Source organism: Alligator mississippiensis, chromosome 10, assembly GCF_030867095.1.
Source record: "Alligator mississippiensis isolate rAllMis1 chromosome 10, rAllMis1, whole genome shotgun sequence".
Lineage (NCBI taxonomy): Eukaryota > Metazoa > Chordata > Crocodylia > Alligatoridae > Alligator > Alligator mississippiensis.
Genome location: NC_081833.1, coordinates 61562951 through 61588477, shown reverse-complemented (window position 1 = coordinate 61588477; position 25527 = coordinate 61562951). Strand labels below are relative to the sequence as shown.

The 25527-nt window shown below is 42.2% G+C and overlaps 2 protein-coding genes across 15 annotated transcripts in view; one reads left to right on the top strand and one right to left on the bottom strand.

Annotated features, from left to right (window-relative positions):
* Window positions 1–3378, top strand: part of LOC102562823 (transcription initiation factor TFIID subunit 4) — a 214010-nt gene extending 210632 nt beyond the window's left edge. For 3 of the 6 annotated variants that reach the window (XM_019492905.2, XM_019492906.2, XM_019492904.2), the window contains exon 15: window positions 1536–3378. In XM_019492905.2, the coding sequence (XP_019348450.2) occupies window positions 1536–1703 (168 nt within the window). In that variant the 3' untranslated portion in view covers window positions 1704–3378. The remainder of the gene's footprint in view (window positions 1–1535) is intronic. The other 3 variants (XR_009455289.1, XR_002091939.2, XR_009455290.1) reach the window with 2 other exon arrangements.
* KCTD15 (potassium channel tetramerization domain containing 15) overlaps window positions 3082–25527 on the bottom strand; it is a 55741-nt gene continuing 33295 nt past the window's right edge. For 8 of the 9 annotated variants that reach the window (XM_059713866.1, XM_019492901.2, XM_059713867.1 and 5 more), the window contains 4 exons: window positions 21063–21207; window positions 19061–19162; window positions 13001–13306; window positions 3082–6976 (listed from right to left, as the gene is read on the bottom strand). In XM_059713866.1, the coding sequence (XP_059569849.1) occupies window positions 6821–6976; window positions 13001–13306; window positions 19061–19162; window positions 21063–21207 (709 nt within the window). In that variant the 3' untranslated portion in view covers window positions 3082–6820. The remainder of the gene's footprint in view (window positions 6977–13000; window positions 13307–19060; window positions 19163–21062; window positions 21208–25527) is intronic. The other variant, XM_019492902.2, reaches the window with a different exon arrangement.

The window sequence follows — 25527 nt, the reverse complement described above, 5'->3', positions numbered from 1 at the left end:
CCAGGATTCAGAGCACAGCTAGGGTAAATGGGCTGTGCATGGGGGAGGCCCCGAGGCTTGAACAAGGAACGAACCGCCCCTGCAGCTGCAGCACGTTCCCTCTGTGCAGTGAGATCTAGCAATTGAATCAGTGAATTCACTGTCCTTTCCCCCCCAAAAAATTACCCATGCTGGGGAGCTGAGAGCCACAGATCAAATCCTTGTAGTGAAACAGGGGTTGCAGGCCTCTCTCCCTCCTGCCCCACAACACATCCACAGTCATTCCATTACATTCAGTCTTTGGGGATATGGAGAACAGGGTTTACCTCATTGCAGTGATTTAATGATCAGAAAGAGAAGAAATAACTCGTAAGCAGAACAGCCATCAGTGCAAATCTGTCTGTTCCGGGAAGTAAAAGGAAATGCAGTAAGAGGAATCAACCATAATGTTCATACTGTGAATACAGCATCCCTCTCTTCAGTACTAAAATTGCATTGTCATGTTTATAATGTGCTAGAATGGAAAGATCAAGGTAAGTTTGGGTTTCAAAGACTTCTCCAACTTTTGAAAAAAAATTCCAGAAGTTTTGCAAAATATTTTAGGTCTTTTTAAAGGTAATGTTTTTCAAGTGACTTTATTTTTCTTTCTTAAAAATCAATCAAAAGCCACAAGAAAACTTTCAAAACAATGGCTTCCTAAATTGAGGTAGATGAAAAACCATTTGAAGTTCCAGTGACCAGACTTTTCATTCTAGAACAACATTCTTGTACAGGATCTGTAAATGCTGGCCTGGAGGTCTTAGATATTGGGAACCTGGCATTCTTGGACTAAGAGTGAATTTCATCTCTGTGTAGGGGTATAAACCTAGAGTCCCATTAGCCATAATTTGGCAAAGGAATTATTGAAGGTGGCTTTGGAAATATTTTTGCCATTATTTGTGTGCACTGTGTCATAGTAACAGACGTCCCCTCATGCCAGATTTCCCCTCCTGTATAATTTTGTCCATCTACCAGCAGAGGATTGATTGTAGCCTCTAGCAAGATTGCTTCAGTCTCATGCCACATTAAGCCTTTGTGTCTGCAGCCCAGAGGAAGATATCTGGGTCTCCGAGATTCAACAGCTGTTGGGTTACCACAGTAGCAGTATGTTAATAAAGACACGGCACCCACCTTCTTTTAGTCCTGGGTGCAAAGAACATCAGATAGGATTACACATTAGCTCTCCATGATGGTTTCATTTACTTCAACCAAGCAGGCCCCTGAAAATGTTCTTGAAATTTATTGGGTCAGATATTTTCCTGGTGCAATGCGACTGTTGAGGAGTTAACCAGGGCCAAGGCCAGGTCTTGAAAGCCAAGTATCCTTGCTGGTATTAACACAATGGGTGCTCACCATAGGATAGTTGCTTGTGTTTGAATGCTTGCAGGATTAGGTTTTTATCTTCGTTTTAAGATTCTGAGAAATATTCCAGCAATTAGAAGCCATAGAATCTGGAAACAAAAACCAATCTTCATATAGCTCTACAGCCTTGACTTTGCTTTGCATTTCTTTTGTAGGTCTTGGGCATGTCCAGTGGAGGCCAGGCTGGTTTTGGGACTCCTTCATCCAGGCAGTATGCACGACAAAAAATAACTCGTGTAAACCTCAGGGATTTCATCTTCTACATGGAACAGGAAAGAGAAACAAGCCATTCTCTCCTGCTCTACAGAGCTTTGCTTAAATAAGGCCAAGAATTATTCTGGTTTCCTCATAGAGAAGCTCAGCCTGCATTGAAGATCTGTCATTTTAATGTGCCTTCTATTTTTTTCAGATGTCAGCGTTCCAGTAATTTGTTTAGTAACATTGTCAGACCATGCAATAAATTTCCCTTATGTAAAAAATAAAGCAATGAAAAATGTGCAACGGGGTTAAATCCACTGACGGGGAATCTGTGCTTAATGTCTTACTGCATTTGGCCATTTTTAGATGAGGCTAGACACAGTCTCAATGCCACTAAAATTATACAGATTGTTAGGGCCAGACTGCAAAAGCATACCCAAGTCATTACATTGATGACACAGGGCAGCTTGCAAGAAGATGGGCTTGCAGGATCGGGACCTAATCATGACATTTGGTTTTATTAGCAGTATATTCTGTTGCATTGCTAGGTTTTCTGTTTCTTTTTACCATTTACTAGTGCTGTTTTCACTGAATAACCACAGTGATGCCTCTTGTTATTTTAAATTAGTTATATTTGCAGTTTTTTGCACAGCTAAAAGAAATAGCCGCTGCACACTCCTGCATATTTTACATATTTAGGGTTTTTATTTTTACTGCACAACATGATGCTCATTGGCTGAACCAAATCCCAAGTGTATGAAATCTGTGCATTTGGGTCCCAGCTGACTTACCTTGACTAGCTTCCAGTTGTTTTGAAAATCTACTCAGCCTTTTGCACATTTGTAGCAGCTGGTTACTAACAGGAATCAAAGTTTCTTTTTTATTTAAAAAAAAAATCTTAATTTATTTATTGTGAAGTGTACGGTTTGATGGTGGTTTTAAAAAAAATTGTTCAGTAAAGATTTTAGTGTGCTACCTGGTTTTTTTTCAAGTCCCAGTAAAGATATATTGTCAAGGGGCCAGCCCTGCTCATCGGAGCCCGGGGAACAGTGTTCAGTCCTAACGGTCCAATCCTGCAAGACTGTCAGGGTCCTCACTGAAGTGACAAGAGTTGACTTTACCTTGCATGGTTGGACCTTAAGACTCCAATTCAGAAAACCACTGAAGTATGTGCATAACTTTATGTATGCAAAATTGCACGTGTGCTGAAATGTTTTGATGGATTGGAGTTTTAAGGGCCTCGAACCAAAGCCAGTTGAAGTTGGTGTGAATCTTTTCAGTATGCTTTGGCTAAGGTAGGGAGTGAGCAGGTGGGCACCAATTATGCTTCAGACATAACAGTGTTATCTGAAACCATGGAAGGGAAACATTTGCTTATTTATATTTTTAATTTTTACTATGTGTTTATGCTTGCCACTTTTTGAGGCAATTATTTTTGGTTTTTTGTTTTTTTGTTTTTGATGGAAAACAATAGTGAAAGCACAAATAGAACTATTTGTCCAATAGTTTTAAAAACAAAAGTTTTAATTATTTTTTAAGGTTTATGAAAAGCAGAAGAAAATTTATACTGCTGCTATTTAGCCAAAAGATTATTCATAAGGTATTTAAGGCCAGGAAGTGTAAAATTATGTTTTAAATGTACTGATAATTTGTACATATTGTTTATAAAGACCTTGTGTTTATTAGAATTATGTTATTTTGACGATTTCTGTACATACTCGTAAATACCCCAATTTGTGTGAAAACATACTTCCTTATTTGTACTTCTTTTGTAAAGAAATAAACAATTTACTAAAGTAACACATTTGAGTGACGCACAGTATTAATTTATCAAACAAGAATTTCAGTTTCACATTGTCTTGTAGTTTGTAAGCACTGTTCAGAAACATTTTGCAATAAAATATGGACAGAATATCCACAAAGAAATACTAAAATTGAATATTTAATGTTCTGTTGTGCTGATTCTTAGTCTTTTTCAAACATCTGATAAAGTTGTCATCAGATGTTGAAGCTATTAAATACAGCCCAGTGAATGTATTTAAAACAGATTTGGCTAACGAGCACAACATAACATTCTTCTTTCACTTTTTTTGTCAAACTTGGCAGTACAGTGGTGTAGAAGGGTATATATAAAAGTGCTAGAGGAGACTGAAGTCCTTAAAACCACAATTTCAGTACTCAGCCAGAGAGAATCCAAACAATTTTGTTCAGTCAAATTAAATTAAAAAACAAGCCACGTTTACTTTTTAGTCTTCAAACTAAAAATATTCACTGTCTGCACACCACAGTTTTACTGGAGATACTTTGATAGTTTTATATGACTGAGCAATGATCTTGCTGAAGGTGCACTGGGTCAGACATTTAAAAAAATCAAATCTGTTTTGTTACTATTGCTGCTTTAGAATATAGGGGTAGACGTACAAAAGATATAAATGAAACTGTAATAAACTTTAAATAAGTGACCTGAAGTCACTAACTAAAAGAATATGTCCTAGCTTTACTTTTCTTTTTAAAAAGGCATATTTCTCCTAACAAAGTGATTGTTTCCACATGTCTTGCTTGCTTCACTGCTAGTTTGCAGTTAATGTTGTGATGTCACGGCTCAAACTTTCCATCTCAAGTTCACATTTAACTCACTTGGCGCAGTCTGGAACCTTTTATGCTGCCACCTTACCAAACTGCTATAAGTACTGGAGCTGCTTTATTGAGCTATAAATATATGGTGATCACCAAACTGAGGAAAAACAAACTAACTGACCACAAATACTCCAAATGATTCTCTGCATACAACTAAAGCATTCCTTGGGAAAGGACACAAGTGCCTTCAATTTCTAGTTCACATCAGGGGGACCTTAATCTTGCTGGAGGAGCTCAATATCAATGCCCTTATGATTAGATCCTGTGCAGAGACAATAACTACTGTTGATTTGAGTGGAAGTTTTGCCTGAGTGAGGAGAGCAGAATTGGGCCCGTATTATTGAAACATAATAGAGTTATGTAGGAACTTCCCTCCAATAACTAACTCTTAATGAACAGAACAGCATATGCTGAATATTCCTTCTCAGGATGTAAGCATAACTTGTATGTGGTTAAAACAAAAAGCTGCGCTGATGGTTTTAAGGGGAATTTGACCTGAAATTGAACAAAATGTATCAAACTAATAAATAAATCTTCTTTTTGAAGGGATAGCTGTAATGAACTGAGCAAAAGGTAGAGGAGATGCAATCAAACCTTCTTACCTGTTTTAAGAATGTGGGAGAGAAAGTGAGTGTTCCACCCTACTTGCTTGTTTTTGATCTTTTACTTTACAGAAATGTTTATGGCATGAAGTACTGTATAAGAAATGTGTATACACAAATACATGACAATTATACGTTAAGTTTTTTACAATATTAAATGTATAATATACAATTCTACAGATATCTTACATAGGTGAATGCCGTGCCATCTATTCAAATATGGCAGTACCTAGCAATTTTATTTAGTGTCATACGAGTATAAAACCACAAAATAAAATAGCTTTAAAACTCTTTAAAGGAGACAGATTTGCCCAAGTGTCTGGCAACTGTTCTGCTAAGGTAGCAGGCCAGTGCAACCATGTTAAGATCCTCACAAGAGACTTGTGTTTTCAGGTGTCCGGTTTGCGAAGCTGATATTCAGAGGGACCCAGGTGCACAGCACCATCCAAAAATCTGGCCCGGATACAGACTCCAGCTCGAGCCCCCAAAATCACTTGTCGCTTCTGAAAGTTCTAGTCTTCACCTCTAAGTCCTGATTTCTGCCTAATTAATCATTTGGAGTTAGAGACTGAGAATTGTCAAATATTGCTGACTGCTTCATACTCTGTCCCTTGTTCTATATGGCTGTACTTATACATCTAAAAAGAGTTTAGTTAAAATTCAGTGTCTACAACAGTGTTCTATAAATTAACGTGGGAGAAACTAAATTGCGATTAACACGTGAATTAGTTATTGAGGACCCAATCATGCTAAACAGCAATAAACAGGATTTAGCAGAATGCTATTTATATACTTGCACCTGCAAACATGGTGCTGTCTCCTGAGTTAAGGAAGCTGCATAAGACAGAAGATTGATGCTGTACTCGTTAAAGGAACAGTAACCTCCAACAGACAAAGGGCGGCTTTAAAGAGAAAAGTACACAGGCAGAGAGCAGGTACAGAATTAGTATTTTAGTTGTAGTTTCAAATTAGTAGAAAAGAATCTCCAAACAAAAGTTGGCCTGCTCCTGTCCAACTGTAAGGAAAAGAATAGGGTTTTAGCATCACATAGTAAAAATTCCAGAGCCATGAAGAGCAGAGGGCATCCAAAATGTTTAACATCACTTCTGGCACATGGGCACTAAACAGATTTAGTATGTGAAGAAGAAATGGGGAACAGAACTTGCTCAGCAGAATGACTGCTCCTCTGATAATGCAAGACTTGGAAACTGAGTTACAGACAGCAAAACTGGCTTTAAAAGAAGGGTGTCAGGGGCCTGGGCTTATGTAGTTCAGGGTCAAGTGGCTTTACTTTAACTTGTGCTACCAGATCCCTACCTTTGCAAAGTTTGGCCAGGATTAGTCTTGTCGATTGCTTTTAAAATACTGAGCACCAGATGACTATGACTTGGTCCCTTTCTGATTCTGTGCACAGTTATTTCAGTTGTAAATGTATAAAAATAAGCCATTTGCTAGCATGAATGAGTACAATCACAGAAGTGTAACATAACATACGGAGGTGGAAAGCACGTTTGATATGACAGGTGTGGCATTCAGACAGGGAAGATATTCAGTGCAGTTTTTAATGTACCATCTTCCTTTTGGGGGCCTCCGCATCCTACATTACTGTGTCGCTGATGGGAGAGGCAGTCAGGAAAGCTGTCAGATTCATTTCTTCAGCTGACGTATTCAAATTGCTTTAATAGGTCTTTTCTGCAGAAGTCCAAGCAAGGGTCAGTATTTTGTGAAGCTTTGCTTTTATCAACATCACAGCTGCTTGGCTGAAAGTACGTTCCCACAAAGCCTGGTACGCTGAGCATGCTCAGTGATTTCATCATGAAAAACGAACAACTGGTTTTTCAAATGCATTTCATGGCTGGCTAGGTGACAGGTAGTTTGAGAATACCACTAATTGGCAACATAAAGTCAAAATTTGTTTGCTAATACTGTTTTGCAAATCCTTAGTGTTTCACACGAGGGACTATTAAACACTTCTACGGTTACAAAGGAGGAAAGGGGAGGTTCTAGTCCAGGGGCTCTTGCTTTATTCTGATCGTTGGGGTGGGTTGTGGTCTTCTGTCTTCACGACACAGCACATATTCACTGAACTGAGAGGAATCCACCCCACCGCCACATGAAGCTGCCACGTTAAATCCCTTCTGAAATAATCTTTCAAGCACCTGCAATGTGAAAAAGAATGCAGATTAATTTTGGCCAATCTGAATGTGATAAAGGCATCCAGGAGCAGTGGATGTGAATGATGTATCTGCTCTCTCCACTTCTCATAGAATGAATATTATACAGCTATAATTCTATAACTTATTCTTAAATGACTACACTGTGATTAAAGTCTCGCTTAAAGCAAACCTCTGTAGAAAACAAAAATTAATCAAACAAATAAGCACTCTGCCGGGCAGTTTAGTACATTATATAGTAAAATACTGGACTGCAGTGATATTGATGCTATCTCTTACTGGAAAGCAACATTAGGTTTAAGTCATAATAAAAAGTGCCCATTATTCATTATTAATATGAACAGTGTCAAGGAAAAAGGCTGCACCTTTGCTTCTTTGAGCCTTGCTCAGTATTCCAGTGCCACAAGTGGCCCTCCCTGTTGTTTTCCTACTGAAGTTCAGTTCTGAGGGCTAGAGAATGGTTTGTTATAAGAACCTCCCATGAATGCTCTTTTTCATATTTGCTTAGTGTCCTTTGGCAGCAGCTTTTTAGCCATCAGCCATGGCAAGCATCCATATGGGACAGAGCACCAAGGCAGTGGCCTCAAGCATCTTCTAGGAACACAGGCCGTTCCAAAGCCCAGCCAAGGCGGTGGTGCACACAAAGCAAGATCCCATCGTCCTGCAGACTCCCAGCAGGGTAGCATGCATGTGATTGAAAGTGGGTCTTGCCCTGCAGTCCCATCAAGATTTTCTGAATAAAAAGGTGGAACAAGAATCCCACGCCCAGATGTGATATCTGCATCCAAATCCTCTCCCAGCTAAACCCTTCCCAGAGGCCACTACTGCCACACTGTAAAGCAACTTTTGACCAAATCCTGCCCAATCAAAGTGTCACAGAAATGATCTGCAGGGGAAATGCTAATACTAGCATGTAACTGAAAAGTCAGAGAAGCATCTTTTCTTTGTATGATTAAATGAACTGACACAATATTTATTTTACAGACAGGGAAAATGGTTCCTGCCTGTTCTACTACCTATAAATGTCACCAAGAGTGAGCAGACTGTACTATTCTTAGAGTATATAAAGGTCTCTCTCTTCACTGAGGTACCATATAAATCACCGTGTCACAAAGCCATGAAATCCTGGGTCCACTGCACTAAAACTCAAGGCTGATTATTTGTTAAAATCCAAGTCCCCCACAATATACTGACTCATTCACCAAGCAGGTAGGGACGTGCTGTTGGCTTATTTTAAAAAGTTGCTCATTTGACTAGATTTTTTGTGCCAGCAAAGCCATGTGCTTAGGGAGGGGAAAGCTCAAGACCCTGTCCTGAAAGAATCTATGCTAAGGAAAAATCTAATTTCTTTTCATGACTTGTTATGAATGACACCATTAGGCAGATTAGGTTTGTAGTTACACATACTAAAACCCATGCCAACAAATCTGCTTCAAGGCATGAGGGGATCACTATAGGGAGAATAAGAAATGCTATCCAGCCCCTTTGCCCTGGCCCCTTGCTTAGACCCACACAAATGGCGAGGTACATTTTTGAGGATGCTGTTTCTTTTGTTCAGTTTTCTTTTTTGCCCCAGAAACTGCTCAGTTATCAGCATTTACTATGACAGGACGCAGAATTCAATGCTTATTCCAGGATAGCACACAGCCCATGTTAACATCCCCATGGTCCATTCATGGGGATGTTCTTGTGAAGTCTCCAGTATTAGCCCGTATCATTTTAATTGCTTCCTTGGATTTTTGGCAGACAACTGGAGCATTGTGCTTGCTAGCTGAGAGATGAGCAAAGGAAAGGAAGTGCTCCTGCTAGCACAGCTTTGCCAGAGCCAGGCAGGGGCTGCTCTGAATCAGCTTGCTCTAGGAGTGCTGCCTGGCCTGGGGATAAGGTGACTAGTGTTCTCACAGAGTTACATGTGCCAGATCTCACTGACTTTTGCCCTGATTTTTATACAGTTTATACATGTCAGGAAGTGTCAGGATGGAAGGGAAAAACCACCCCAGCAAATGAAAAGAGGGGGAAAAAAACTGAGAAGGATGGAGTGTTTAGTGGAAAAGTATCATTAAAGTGCTGCAAGTGGAGAAAGGAAAGATCCGGGTTCAGGCAGGTGTGGGGGCAAGCAGGGGAATGCAGCATTGGTTATGATTTTTACTACTATTTGCCCTCTGGTTTATAAGGGGAGTAGCCTGAGCAGGAAGGAAGTCACTGAGTTGTTCCACTGCCCAGACTTTATTTACTTATTTTAAGTATCCCGGTTCTTAAAGGAAGCAAGGTGGAGCCAGGAGCCCGTGCGCACTGGCAGAGGTGTTTCCAATTAATTGGAACGAGAAAGGCAGATCTGATGGGTCAAATCTCAATTTTGGATCAGATTTCAAAACCCAGCTAAAAATTTCCAACAAATCAATTTGCTTATAACCCCCACCCCCAGTATTGAGGTGCTTGGCTAAGCCCATGGGTATGGCAGGCTGCATGTTACAACATAAGGCTTTTCTTTACTGAGCCAGCTGTATAAAAACACACTAGTCAGGCAGACATTACATCCATAGACCACTGCGCACAGAACAAAGTGATTCCTTTGTGCTACCTGTGTGCTCTGAGGACTAGACTGCAGGCTACAATCTAGCATTAAAAACCAGGGGGTCATCAATCTTTTAGGCAGGAACCAAAATGGGTCACCATCCTGCCACATTGCTGAGATTTTTAAATATGTTTTTTAAGCGGAACATGAATAAAGTTCTACCAGATTTTATGGGCAGAATCCCTGGGATGCTGCCTCAGTCCATGCACGTGAGTGCATGTTGCACACTTTGTGTGCCCGATTAGGCTGTAAGCATGGAAAAGTGAAAGCTACCTTTTGAGAACCTTGCTCTCTGTGTTATACTTTAAAAATGTAAGATCCAAAAGGGCTGCAAATTGATGCGTATCACCAAGAGGATGAGCTAGAACAAAACTGAATCAGATCTATCACTGCCCCATGGTATTATATTAAAGCAATATTGAAGAATAGATGAACATCAGAGTTAAGTACAGTCTCTGTCAGGCGCACTAAGTGTGTGCAGACCCAGGCTGCTATTTTGTTGGGAAGGTCTCCAAGCAGAAATGTGATACTTTAATTTAATGCATTTCATTTAGATTTTGCAGAGTGACATTAACAAATATGGTCTTAATTATGAAGTCTCAGTGTTCAGCATGTGCCATTTTTCACAGCATTTTCTCTGAAGCATGCTCAAATAATTCACAAAATCTCCTTTTAGAAGTTAAAAAAAATAAATTGTAAGAACGGTCTTTACGTGAAACTCTAGCCAAGAATCCTAAACTGAGAGCTGCTTTTTTTTTCCTGGCTGTAATCTGCTACCATGTCGACATTCTTTGTTTCATATGTGCAGTTGCAGAGCCCTTGATATGAAACATTTCATGAAAGAACTTGAAAAAGTTCCAAAGAGTTCATAAATATTGCAGTAAGAAATGCTGTGCTCCCATATAGATCCACCAGGAATGGGGGGTACTGGCGTGAAATAATGGTGAAAACAAGTGTCTCATTAAAGAACAAGCAAGCATAATCATTACTCTTTGCTTTTCTGTGGAAATTTCTCTCTTCTCTTCGCCACAAGCCCCTTCACATCTCTCCCAAGTCTTTGTGTTTACATTCATGCCGTTAGAATTTCCCCCCTTAGCACTGCTCTGCCGCATACCACCTGGAAAGGGGGTAGATGTGCCTCTGCCAGTGGAGGCCAACCTTTCTTGGCAGGTATGGCACAAGGTAAGCCCTGAACCCTCCCGGAGTGCCACTCCAATCCCCTTCACCTGGCCGATCTGTTAAACTTCTACTGGCACCACTGTGAACTGAAGACATCCAGTACCGAATGAGGGGCACTGCTGAGTCTGTCTCTAGCTAACGAGGCTCCTTAGTTGTTTCACTTTTTTTCAACATTTTTTTCAACGCACCATTCTGTGGCATTTGTACAACGTGCACTAATGAGGAAATAACCCTGCCCCACTCCATGCCTGTCAGTCCCAAAAGTGATATGGAGATGTCCCCTAGGCCCTGAGGCAGAGTGAGCATGCTGGGAACCAGGTCGTGGGTGCTCCCCGCCTCCCCATTTCCCTGGGTGTCCTTCCTCACCACCCTGTTTCTGGGGTTGATGTACTGACATGAGAGCAGCTGGGCAGAGCTTATTGCTGTGCCAGTGAGACTCAGGACCCTGCCATCACACTGTAGACATACTTTGTGTGACCTGACCCAGCCTAAATCTCCACCGCACAAAGAATCATCTCAAACTAGCCAAGGGCACTGAGTTCACCAGCTGAAGTAAATGGGAATATTTACTCCTAAACCCAAATTTACCAATATATCTGTATCTTTTCCAGAGAGCTTTAAAACAAAAGCCTTTGCTACTGTATAACACATCAATGATTCGCATCCTAGAAAGAAGGAAGAACTGCTCATACTGGTGTTGCTTGCAGGTTAGTAAAAAGCATTTGTGTGTTTTCTTCCATACTGCTTCCGGGGAAGTTAGTTCTTCAGAAATGTCCTACGCTGGCAGCATGGGAGACTGAGTCACAGAGCAGGCGAGGTCCTCTGCATCCCATTCCACCTCCCCTCTAAGAGTGCATCCAGACGAGTGGGAACGTGCAATTCCCCAGAGACGAGGAGCAGTGGCACAACTTGTGCTGCTGCTACTTGCCCCCAGGGGACACCTGTGCCAGGTGTGCTCAGTACCCAGCAGGTTACCCCGGGTGGGGTAGGGGAGGCTGGCGGAGTGTGGCTACAGCTGGTCGGGCTCCGGTGTTAAGCAGTCACACTGCTGCCACATGCGCCATTCTGCTTTTTTTTTGGCATGGGTATTTTTGACCCCAGGATCTCCTGGGATCAACGCCCCCACCACGCTGCAAAGTAGCAGTGCAGGGAATGCCTGCGTGGGCAGTGTGTGGTGCCGCAGATGGGTCTGCAGTGCCATGTACTGTACGCCCTAAGTGGGGGGCATGCCTTGGGGGGAGAGACTGCTATCAGTTGTGAAGAGCCCTCCTCCCTAGCCAGTTGTTCTGGACATGCTTGTCCACTAGGAAATGGGCTGAGACCACAAAGGCATTTGCCATAACCCAGTTAGCAAAATAGCTGCAGGTGGTTTTAACTCTGGTCTAGTCATCTACAGGCAAAAGGCCTCCTTTGTGATTACCTCTGACACAGAGCTGCCTGGGAAAAGAGACACCCAAAAGACGAGCTCTTTGTGTGGCCTGCACTATTTAACATTGGCGTTAACAGCATAGTCTGCACACTCCTTTCTTCTCAGTACAAGAACAGCCACAAACTTTCATACCTTTGGCTTTCATGGGGCAAGGTGCAATGCTCTGTGCAAGGCCCTCCATGGCTGCTGAGGCTGCTGGCTAAGGGACAGCCACATATTTATTTCTACTTCTACCCTATCTGTCCAGTTATCTTCCTTTGTTTCATATGTTTAATTTTAAACCTAATGTCAAAACTCTGAGTATAAAATGAAATACATTTTGTTTAAAATACTCTGGGCAATTTTTATAGAACATCCTTTTGAAAAAAAAAGTGCAGAGATCAATTTTTTTAAGTCCATCCCGCAGGCACCATCATTTAATTATGAGTGAGACATAAATTATGCATTTACACATTGTTGCATTTTCTATAAAATGGCGCGGAGATTTTTTTTTTTTTTTTTTTTTTTTGTAGTTTTTGGAACTCTCACTCTTTCTTCCTAGGGGCACTTTGGAGGAAAAAAACTGCTGCGAGCTATACATTGATGAAAAAATTAGCATTTATCAGTATAACACCATTATGAGACCAGCATGGCACTAACGTACACAAAATCTAAATCTATTTTTCTGCTTAGACTTAGGAAAACCTGAAAGACTGTGATCTCACCAGGCAGAAAATGTCTCCTTGCAGTCTAAGCACTGAAGGTAATTGGGCAGAAGCAACTAATTTGCATATAATTGAGCAAGAAATAAAGAAACAGCAGTGAGATGAGATAGCATTGCCATTACCTGCACTGAATTCAACCGGCAGTATCCATTCAAAGGAAACCTAATGACGTGGGTCGGGTCTTGGTTCCAACCTGCATTTACAGAGTTGCACATGACATCCCCAGTCTCAGGGAAGATCTCTTCTATTAAAGCTTTCTCCCCACTCAGTGCAATCCTTTCCCCGAGATCTGGAGTCACTCTTACAACCAGGCAGTCACAAGGCTGGAAATGTTTCCTTTGTTCTTTCTCTTGTTTCCATCGCTCAAGTTCCTTAATCATTGGCTGCAGCTGGTAATACTTTGCTTCTTCATATAAAAGATTAAAGTCCTGAAAAAAAAAAAGAGACTAGAAATGCTTATGGTTCTTTTTTAAAATGAGTATAGTTCCCATTTGACCTACTTAGGCTTACAAAATTGTTAGCAACAGTGCAAAGGCAACAGGTATCCAAACAATTTATCTTCCTCTTTTCCTTCATGATACCTATGCAGAGCACTGCATTGTGGAGCAGTTTTAAGTGTACTTGAAAAGAGGGGAACATTCCTATTGTACTGAATCATTCTCTCACATTTGCTACCCCATTAGTTCAATGCCAAAAGGCTTTTCTTTTTGATTAAGAAATCCCAAGTTAACTGGCTGCAGTAAGCAGGGCCTGCTGATCAGGGCTGGCCCACAAATTTTGTGGCCCTCTGCAAGATATAGTTTTGGGGCCCACTGATCCACTCAAAAATCAAAATTGCGGTATAAACTCACTGAAATAAAATAGTCCGGGCCGGGCTGTGTGCATGTGGGCTGTGCTGCGGGGGGCATGGGATGGGGGCAGCAAATGCTAGGGATGCCTGGGTTACCTCCCCAGAGCCGGAGGGAGCAGAGCCAGGATTTCCTGCCCCGCTCAGCTGGGAAGGAGCTCCCTGCCCACATCGAGCCCTTTAAACATGGCACAGGCGGCGGGGGGGTGAGCGGGGCACGGCCCCTTGGCTGCAGGGCCCCTTGCAGCTGCAGGTTCCACAGGATAGGACGGGTTGGCCTTTCTTTGCCCAACTCTTGAAATACCACATTTGTTTATATACCGCACCTATCTTTTCCCCCAAAATTAGCAATTAAAGATGGGGGGGGCTCTTAAATGAGGAAACTGATTCTGAACCATTTGGTTAAGAGGAAAGATCTTTTTTTCTTTATTCTGCCTTCTCAAAACAAGATGCTTGTCTTTTTGGGGATATGCAAATCAATACAGTAGCAAATGTGTGCCTACATTTTACCACATTACATGCATCCCTGCATAACCATGCAGCAGTAACTCTGCTCAGGCTTTCACTTTAGCCCCTTCTTTTCTGTGCACTTTAAACTCAGCTGTGAAAACTCCCAAGAGGCCAAATCTGCAGTGCAACCAGGAAAGGCCTTGGTAGCCATTGTCTTAAAAACAGAGAAATGGAAAACCCGGGCAGTTTCAGTACAATGCAAGGTGCATGCGTGTGGCCAGGACCTTGGTTGTGGACTCTGCTGGCTTTAATGGTTTAAACAACAAAATATATTTTTGCCAGCCATTTGTCCATTGTGTGATTGGTTCTTTTAGAGTAAATAAAGCAGCTCAACTAATGGACAAGGATGATTTCAGCATATGCTTACTAGTCACTTTTTAGCCAAGGTTTCCGATTTGTTCTTCCATCTCAGACCAGGCCACCAGTGTGCAAGGGGCCTGGCAGGCAGGGGAAGCAGCAGTGCTGATCTAATCCAGATGCTCAGATGCTTCCCTAGAGCTCATTAGAGTGGGAGATACAGGAGGATGTGGCTTGTGTCTCCTACCTCAACTACCATCTTCAGTTTTGAGAGGGGGAAAATGGAGAACTAAATGTAACAAAAATAACCATTCCAGAAATAACAGTAACTCCTGGGCCTTTGCACCTTCCAGGAGAGGACTCGTAGTGGATTATGCCTCAAAAATCCCTGTTCGAATGACTCTCATACATAATGCTATTCTGTGGGATAGAGACTAAGCAACTTTTTCAGATTACTTTTTCAGCCAGCTCCTAGAAATGGAACCCACAAGTCCTTTGCTCCACTAACTAGAAGATGCTCTGTCCCCAGAAGCATGGGACGGGAATGCATAATCATGAGAATGAAATTAAAGAGATTTACAGCAAAAGCTAGTGGTGTGAAAACAATTCTGGATACTTCTCTAGAGCCGTAACCCAGGAGAAAATAGACTACTTCAAAATGAATGTACCACTGATAAAGGGTGTGACTTTAAAATCAGCCTGTAGAATCCGCTGCTGCAGGACTGCATTGAAGTAAAGTATTTAGCAATGCTCGTAGCAGATTGGGGTCAAATCTGGTACTGTGACTCCACTGTTGTTGCTACAGCTGGATATGCTCTTCCCGATTATAACCAAGAGAGATATGAGTAGGCTAATGAATAAACACCCCGATATATAAAGTTACACACAGGGTATCTGCACCCTCTGTTGCATTTTGAGGTTGACTCGTGCACACAATGGGGAGGGAAGGGGGACGGAGGATTACAGGGGAGCGAGAGGAGTAAGTAAGTGGTAAGGACTGGGAGAAGATGTGAGGACAGCAGTGAAGGAGGAGACCTACAAATAACATGTCTTGGCAGGAACAGCACTGAGCAATATCAGATGGGATGTACTGCATGGAAACTGGATTTATGTGCTGGTCCACAGGAGGGAAGACGGCCGAGTCGCACAACCATCCTAAGGTAAGAGACCAGTCATGGCAAAACTGTGCTTCCATGTGGTGGGGGCTTTGTTATACACCACAGACTATAGGTCTGGAAAGTACTTTCAGAACCGCTTTTTGGACTCTGTCCCATTTAGAAACACTCCTGAAATGAAGCTCGACAGTGAATTTATTTTCAAAAGTAAACACCCTTTTGTGAGCCAGCCCTGCTTCTTGGTCCACACTTGCAGAATTCCCTGAACATGAATTTGAATGCACAAGGGATCAGTCTAAATCTACAGGGATTACCAGTCTGCATTCAGAAGGCTCTTAGAAACCTTATGCCCAAGGCAGGCAGGAACAGCTCCCTCCACACATGGCCCACTCCAGCACTCTTTGACAAAATGGTAAGTCTCCCGTCAACTGCATCTACCTCTAGGTGCTGAGTCTACTTCTGGGTTTATTTTTGCTCATGGTCACTATTAAAGAACATGCTGTTAATGTTACCAATATTAGCATTCCAAGGAAGAAATCACAAGAGTACCACTGTCAGAAGTAGAAAACACTGTATAACCAAAAGAGCCTTTCATTTAGTCCTAATGCAATGATGCAAAGCCATTCAGTTCAATGGGAGTCTTTGCACTGACCTCACTGGGCTTTGGAGCTCACCCGCAGTATCCAGAATCACAAAGGCACAGCTGTATTGCTCTATGGGCATGTGTGCCCTGCCGAGACTAATTGTAGGACAGATGGGAGGTAGTTGCCTTAAGAGCAGCACTAAGTACTCGCTGATAAACTCCTTGCCTCAGGTATGCTTAGTGGCATGTGCCCAGCACTGCTCTAAGGGTGGCTACATCGCACCCGTTCCAGGTTTGGCCCACAAAGAGTGGGTGTGCTGTGCTTCACTACCACGGTCTGAGGCCAGTGCAGACATGGCCTCAAGAGTCCTCTGATCCAACACTAACAAAAATAGTAACAAACTAAATCAGGATCTGGCCTTTTTGTTAGCCACAGTCTAGATTCTACTTGCTACGTCACCACTGACTACTCACCATTGGTCCTAAGCATTTTTTGCTTAATCAGAACACAAATAAGATACGATTCCAGTTTTGGTGGCTGCTGTGATTAGCCAGCAACCAGTTTTCAATCTCAAAGTGACTCCTTCCATTCCATAGCCACAGACCCTTGCTCACGTGAGGTTACTACTATAGGCCAACTTCTGCCTGCACAAACACACTCATGACAATCAAAGGTTTACTTCATGTACAAAAGTGTGCACCCACCAGTTCAATTCTTGGGCTTGGACCAATAATGCTTAATTCTTTTATTAACGCCCCCCTCCGCCCCCCAAGACAGAAAACAGATCCTCCTGACCCCTTTGTTGCATCCCCACTCAGGCTAGAATTTAACAGCACAATTTATTCAGTAGTTCAATCTTACAGCTGGTTAACTGTATAAATCCACCTAAAAGAAAAGGTAGTGGAAATATTTAGGATCCCTCTCCTAGCACAAACAGCCCTTCCTACTGCATGTGCAGCATGGAGGGAAGCTGTCCAGCCACTCCTCATGCCTGCGACTCTAGCAGTAGCAGTGAGGGGGGTGGGTGTCCTGTCCATCTGCAAGAAGATAAGGAAGATTAAAGAAAACCCTCTTGTAGTGGAGAATATAGTGCTGCACCTGACTGATAACCGTGGAGTCCGAAGTCCTCTCGAACCCACAGCACAGTGGCAGCGCAAGCTTGTCCATGCTAGCCAACTAGTTCAGAGCCAGCCCAAGTTAGTCCATTCCTTACAAATGAGCAGCAGTTGGTTCCTGTAACTTAAAGAGCTGTAGCCTTTCTCTGCCTCATGAACCAAGCATCACTAATGAATGGGTATAAGTTTTTGGCAGAGGAAGGAACATCACAAAGATCAGGAACAAAGGAAACCCAAATGACTGCCTGACTCTCCACTGCCTTGATGCACCTACTCAGAGACTGCAGCTTGTGCACCCAATTGCTGACTTCCTCAGATATGGCTGGCAGTGTGCTTGTGAGTTGTAACCACCTTAAGAGGCTACTCACTGGTAGTAGGAGAGAGGAGGAAAGACTTCAGGGTAGGGATCTGCTCCCATTACCACATCAAAACCAGTGGGACTGCTTGTGGACTAAAGGTCTGCTGGCTGTGAGTAAAAGAGCTGGCCGGTCATACATGCTCAGCCACATATCACCCTGATAAGAGCATGTCAGTGTCACACAAGGCTGAGGAATGAGGAAGGCTGGCTTTGTGGCTCAGGGGCTGCACTTGGCTTCACCAGATGTGGGTGTGACCCACAACAGGTCACTTCATATCTCTGTGACCAACATCCTAATCTGGAAAACAGGAATAATAATATTCCCTTTCCCCCACACGGCCCTTGTTTGAATGTAAAGACCTTTGGGCCAGACTTGTCTCTTGAATATGGATTTATAAGACCCAGCACAATGGTTTTCCCATTTTGCTTGAAGACCTGTGATATAAATAATGAGCCCTGAGCAGTGTAAAGAAACAAACTTTGGTTATAAATGAAGTAGGGAGATTCCCACAGCAGAAACGATCTTCCTTTTAGGATAAATCCTGCCCCAGCCACCCCTTTCTAAAGTACCAAACATGCCAGATTGGGTCAGGGGACATGGAGGGTTGAGGGCTCTTCTATGCTGTGTCAATCTTTCATTTAGGGACAGTAGGACAATGGCTTACATTAGAGCAGTTCCTAGGGTGATGTGACTCACTGTGGCTAGATGTACAGGGCTGGAGATCTGTATCCAGCTTCCTACCTGCTCTCCACCTCCCCATGCTGAGGCAAGTAGGGAATTGTAATGATAACTTTTGGATTTTAATTATACTGGTAATTAAATTAATCATTACATTAAATTAATCACATCCATTATAGTGTCTGAAGGCTCATTATACTGTACATAAGAGCCACAAAATAAATAAATAAAAACCGTATAAACTGTTAGGAACGTTGCTCTCAGGAGGGAGACCTGTCAGCTGCAGAATACTTTCAAGTCTTGTCTTATTAGTAATTGGAACTGTAGTTAATATTCACTGTAAACACACCAGTCAGACTTGATAATAAAGAATCACTAGCCTAGGAACACATACTCCACTTTCTCTGCATTTCAGTGTTAACTCCGTCTGAAAACAACACTTAAATAGCAAACACAAAAACATTGGTGTGGTACTAACATCCCAAACTTTCCAAAATAACCAGCTGAGCAGCAATTCAAGTTGAAAAGCAACTTGGCTGAACCTGCAGGCTAATAAACTACTTGATTAAATTAAGGGGTAAAAAACTAATAAATATTCAAAACGCTTGATAATGCTTTGTTTGACATAAAGAACATTTAATGCAAGTCTCGCTGGAAAACCTGTCAGGTTTTTGTACCTTAAATAGTGTTTTGCATTTAGAAACACCAAACGATTCCATTTGCAGCCTTTGATTGTTGTCTTCTGTCACTTTAATCACGCTGGTAAAATTACAAGATTTCTGTGAAGTCAAATCCGTTTACAATGCAGTTTTAATACAGCTTTGCAGTGTGTTCTTCTACGCTTTTTTATTGAGTTACTCCCTACCTAGCAATGCTTTACTTTGTTCCCGAGCCCTCACTTCCCTGGGGTTTACTTTAACTAATGCTGTCTCAAGGAGGATCAAAATAAACCAGAATTAACCCTGCCCAAATTGGCAGTCCAAAGGGCAGACTGAACTCTGTCCTGAGCACACACCCCAGCTCTGCCACAGTCTCACGGTGCAAATAACGCTCACAGTGAGAACTGATGTTCTCACATCCAGGTTCTTGCCAAATCCTGTTGGCTCCTGTCTCAAAGCCTCTCTAAAAATCCATCCTCCTAAGTCTCAGTCAATACTATGACCATTTCTCACAAATATTACCGCCTCTTCTGAAGGACTGTCGCCTCCTCTTTGCACCCACCCATTTATCTAAAACACCTACCAAGGTGTAGCAAGGTACTTCTCCACTCGGCTCTCTCCACTCGGCTCCCTTCACTGGCTCTCTCTTACCATCCAAAAGAACTTCTGGGTCTACAGCTTTCTGGTGCTGTAAAATTCCTATTTGCCTCTCTTCATATACTTCCCCCACTTGCCTTTTTGCTTTTTCCACCTTGCTCAGTCCCCTCCAGCTTTTCTCCCCTTCTCCATGCTCCTTGAATTAAGCAACCACTCCTCCAAATAGCTCCTCTAGACCACATTTCTTGTGCAGAACTTTTATAGCAAATAATCACAAAAGACTAAATTTCCCCATATTGAACTGTATCTTCCGATCCCAGTTTCCACGCTATATATTGTGTGTCTGCCTTGCGTTTTCTGTCCAATTTAAATGATAAACTCTTTGATGTCCTGGCCATGTAAGTATATCCTCATTATATAAAAAGACCCAACCCTTAATTGTGCAAATAGGGCTAAGTGTTGGCTTTCAGAGAGGGAGATGAGTTATTCTCTCCATTCAAAATCTAGTAATGATCCTCATCTAAGAAGCTTAGTCATCTGAGGAATGATTCAGCCAAGACCTATTATCTTGCCCTGCATGAAAGTTGAAATCTCACTGGAAAGCCAAGGCAGATTCCTTTGCCAGAGACATGCAGCATGTCTAGCAGCTCCTGAATGGGGAGGAAGTATCATTTAACTGTAGTCAGAGCTCTAGCTGACTCTTGTCACCTACATTTGGGATGCTGTTGTCTTCTCTTTTTTATACATGTGTATAGAGATACCATTAATTCTGTAAATCCAAACACAGTGCTACAATCATGAGAAAAATGTATCGTGCTAATCAAAAATTCAAAATTAGCAAAATAAGATGCAGTTAACATATTTACTCCACAGAATCCCCTCAATAAATTCCAGCCCCCTGAGACCATTTTGCCTTTCACAAATTGAGTTAGGGATCATTCCTTGAAATCCAAATGTCCTCACTAGTTGCATCTAATAGAAATCCTCATGGGTTTATTTAAAGTTGCTATTTTAATACCAATAAGAAACAGATTTTTGCAACTTTAATTCCTGTAACTATCAAATGTAAAACGTTTCTTTCAGATGCTGAACATTAAGCTATGGTAAGTGCTAGCTGCTGGTGCCGCTTCTTAATTGTTGTTATACCCTGATAAATAAGCTAAAAATGTGAGAAAATAAAATTAGTTTAGAAAAACTGATTTAGCCGTGAGCTTCATCGTTTAACTTTTTATGGTATCCATGACAACCATTGGTCCATTTATTAAATGATAGCATCCCCAGCGTAATACACAAGTGCAAAAAATTCTAACAATAAACAGCAACATTTAGTTAAGTGTGTTTGGGTCAAGCACACAAACCGACCCGCACCAAAATAAATGACTGAATAGGAAAAAAATGGATTGTGCACTATGGCCTCCCTTACCTTAAAGTCATCTGGGAGTAGCAATTTAGATGTCCTTAGGAAGCTTAATATATATCTGAAAATTTCACCATCTCGATCAATGAAATAATGTTGTTTTAAACTGTCCAAGACAATAGGCTCTGTGCCGTTAAACAGACGACTTATTCTGAAAAAAAGAAAAGAAAAAAAATGAGCAAAAGAAAGAGACAAGATTTCCATTACACTTTCAAGACTTAAAAACAGTCCATCCAATTCAGTTATATTTGTTCAAGGTGCATAATGTTAGATTAATGCATGACCCTAATTCTATGACACATGCAAACAGGTGCATGATGATCAATGTTACATATACACAAACAGAGACATGTATACAAGCGTATGCAACTCACACACATCTGTAGAGACACATATTTGTAGTCAGGCCCTATCCTGCAGTTGCTCCTCAGGCAAAACTCTCATTGACCAGAATAAGGGCTGCAAATGAGGCCCATGATCCTGACTGCAGAAATGTCTAAGACGCTTTTGCCCTGCAGTGGACTACGCTTGGCTGATCTGGATATGGGTTGCTGACTATGCAAAAAAAATCCCTGTTTACCATGTATAGCTCATCTAGAATTGAACTGCTGTTCTGGGATGAGCTGCTAGCCAATACGTTTTTCCCCAGGTTGGCTGTCATTAGTGAAAAATCATTTATGTTTTAGAGAAGTAATTTAAATTAGCTAATTTTAGCCAGACAGATCTCAATCCATCTAAGCTTTTGATGTTGGATGGTTTAGATCAGAGTGTCAAACATGGCTCCATGGAGCCCCGCAATCCAGTTCCTGGTGCTGTCCCTGTGTCTGATCAGACCCACGCAGGGCACAGCCTGGATCTGGCCCACAGACCCTCTTCTGCTTCCCTCTCCCCCTTCCTTTTCCCCTTCCCCATTGCATGCAGGCCAGATGAGGGGCATAGGGCTAGTCCACAGGCTGGATCAGTCCCATGCATGCTCTTCTCTTCTTCCCTTGGCATAGCTGATCCGGTGGCTGCTCCAGCTGGTCTGGGGCCTGCACTAGTGAGGTGCAAACTCTGGAACAACCAGATAGCACCACACATGGTGCCCACTGAGAACTGCCACATACTGCACCTGCTCCATCCAGTCCAGGACCCATGGTGCACACAGTGCTCACAGGCATCGCATGCAGCACAAGTCCTGGTCAGGCTGAACCAGGTGCTTCATGCAGTGCAATCCTGGAGCTCTCAAAGTGGGCACCATATTGGCGCATTCTAGCTAAGGCAGCCACTGCATGCAGCACGGCTATCACTCCAGCTGGACTATGCTGCATGCAGTGCCCATACTAGCCACTCTAAGATTCATGCTGCATGCAGCACAGGTCCTGGACTTGCGGAAGCAGCTGCCAGTTCAGGTATGCTGGGGAAAAGGGATTGGGAAAGGGTCCATGGGCCTGATCTGACCCATGGACTGCCCCCATGCCACTTTTCTGACCCATGGGGCCAAATGAGTTTGACACCTCTGTTCTAGACAATTGAGTTTTGCAGAGCTATGAATGGCTCATCCAAGTTTCTGCAGCTATTACATTTGAAATTGCAGTGCTGCAGCCAATGTGTTGACTACTGAAAGAGAGATAAAGAGAAGTTATTTATTGGCAAAGAAAAAGGATTTAGATCTGACACCAAATATCCGATTGGTTAGGTATAAAGGTGACCAAAATATGTTAGAAAAATTTCCTTTTTCATGAGAACATAGTCTTGGTTTCTTTAAAGTTCTGAACAACATACTCCATGGGAAGAGACCTGGGCATTTGCTTGGCTGGAATTCCCTCTTCTTCACACTTCTAGTTTTTCCTTCCTCAAGAAGTAACACATTTGTGTATTTTTGCAAGCAAAATTATAGAAGAAATAGACAGAAAAGACCTATTGAGTCCATCTCCCTGACAAGGCAGCACTGTTCCCTGCAGCTTAGTGTTGGGTGGTTTTAAATGTCCCAGCTATTGGGAGTCCTGTTATTTACCTATAACACTATTTTACAACCCTCTGGATTCCACTGTCAGAAAGTTTCCCCACAGATTTAATTTAGCTATGTCTCCTGTACTTCTAGCTATACCAAGAAGTAATTTTCTCCCTTCTTGGCATTTACGCTCTTAAAGTAATTGCATCAACTCTACCCTTAGCTAAATAATCATAGTTCCCAAGTTACACTGTGCACAACCATATTTGCTCCTTCTTTAGCCAATCTATAATATAGAATCATAGAAAATTAGGATTGGAAGGGACCTCAGAAGGTCACCTAGCCCAGTATTTCTTACCCTGTGGGTCACAACCCAAAAGTAGATCGCAAGAATATATGAAAGGGTTGCAAAAACAAATGAAAAATGCGAGAAACTGACTTTTCCCTTGCAGTCTGGCAGAGTTCCAGTCTGCGAGGGGCTGCTTGGGGCTCCCCCATGCCACACACCCACCCCCTGGCTCCCAGCCCCACTCCCTACCCCACACAGTAGGGAGCTGGGCACGGGAGGCAGTGGGTTGGCAGTGAAGAGCACTGGGTTAGGACAGGCCACTGATGATTACAGATGGGTCCTGGTACAAAAAAGGTTGAGAACCAGTGCTCTAGTCCAATCTCCTGCTCAAAGCAGAACCATCCCAACTAGATCATTCCAGTCAAGGCCTTAAAAACCTCCAAGGATGGAGATTCAACAACTTCTCTGGTTAACCTGTTCCAGTGCTTCACCACTCTTGAAGTGAGACAGTTTTTCCTAATATCCAACCTAAAGTTCTCTTAGTGCAACTTAAGCCCATTGCTCCTGTTCTGTCATCTGCCACCACTGAGAACAGTCCAGCTCCAGCCTCTTTGGATCCACCTTTCAGGCAGCTGAAGGCTGCTATTAAATCCCCTCAGTCTTTTCTTTTCCAAACTACATAAGCCCAATTCCCTCAGCCTCTCCTCATAAGTCATGTGCCCCAAGCCCCTCACCATTTTCACTGCCCTATTCTGGACTCTCCAATTTGTCCACATCCTTTCTGTAGTGTGGGGCCCAAAGCTGGACACAGTACTCCAGCTGTGGCCTCACCAGTGCAGAAGAGAATCACTTCATTCGATCTGCTGACCACGCTCCTACTAACACAGCCCAGTATGAGTTAGCCTTCTTGGCAACAAGGGCACACTGTTGGCTCATATCTAGCTTATCATCCACTGTAACTGCTAGGTCCTTTTCTGAAGAGCTGCTGTTTAGCCAGTTGGTCCCAAGCCTGTAGTGGTGAATAGATATATGCAAAGATCTTTTTTCTAACCTTTATGCATAAATTAAATTCTTCAGCCCACTTTATCTTTTTCACTGCTCTTGGAACTTCCTAATTCATCAATAGCTCTGATAACAATTTGCCCTGAACTGACTGTGACAATCTGGCTGCTCTTGCCCATGATGGATACCTTTGTGTCTGCCGCCCAAATCTGCACTGCTTTCTGCATTGTACTTGCAGCTGATGTGTAATTTGTTCTTCGCTATCACTCCTAAATCAGAAGTTTCTCACTCTTTCTAATTTAGTATCATCTTCAAATGTAATTAATGTCTCATTTATTTCTATATTAACTATGGAATTATTAAGCAAGACTGGATCTAAAACAATTCCCTGCTGTGCTATGTCTGCTAAAAACTCTGCAACCTCAGTTTGGATCCATACTTTGCTATTTACCATTGTCTTTTGTTTATTATCATTAAGGCCAACATCAATACATGTGCAAAGTCTGTATCCAAGGTGGTTGAAAGTACTTAGGAAAATAGACTAAATGCTTTCCTAAACCCCAAATATGTCTACCACTTTGCTTTCAATCTTTATCTTTGCAACTCCACCAAGGAAAGCAATTTGCTTTTCCTTGCTATGTTTATTCTATGCAATGCAATATTCCAGAAACCTCCAGAAGTTGAATTAATTTTTTATTTAATCTTTATGCCATCATTTTCCCTTGTAATAATTATTTTACAAGGAATGATCAGGGCCATTTATCTCAGATGCTATAGACTAAATAGACACTGTGTAAGTGTTAGTTTTTAGGTCAGGAACTAAAGGGCTAATTGCACAAGGCACCCTCACAAGCTACACAGAAGCCTGGGTTTTTCTTGGTTAAACTGGAAACGATCAGAAGTTCAGGGATACACCAGCTGATGTTCGAGGCTGCACTTGTTTTGAATTAAATTTGCCTGGTGACAGAGCAGTTCTGCGAGCTCCTACAGGTAGGCTGCAGCTTTGATCTTCTACCCACTGGGAGCCTTTCTTCTGTGTTTAAAAAGGTGCATGAAGGAAATCCAGTGGCTACTCCCCAGGTTTCTGGTACAAAAAAAGGAGAATGTTTGTCAACAGAGGAGGGAGGCAGGGAGGCTGGGATAAAGGATTTCTAGTTAGGTTGTGCTTAATGTAGTGCAGGATTGTTATTGTATTGAAAACAAAAGGCGAGTTTTCAGGCCTCTGTGGATTGCCTGCAGCATTATTT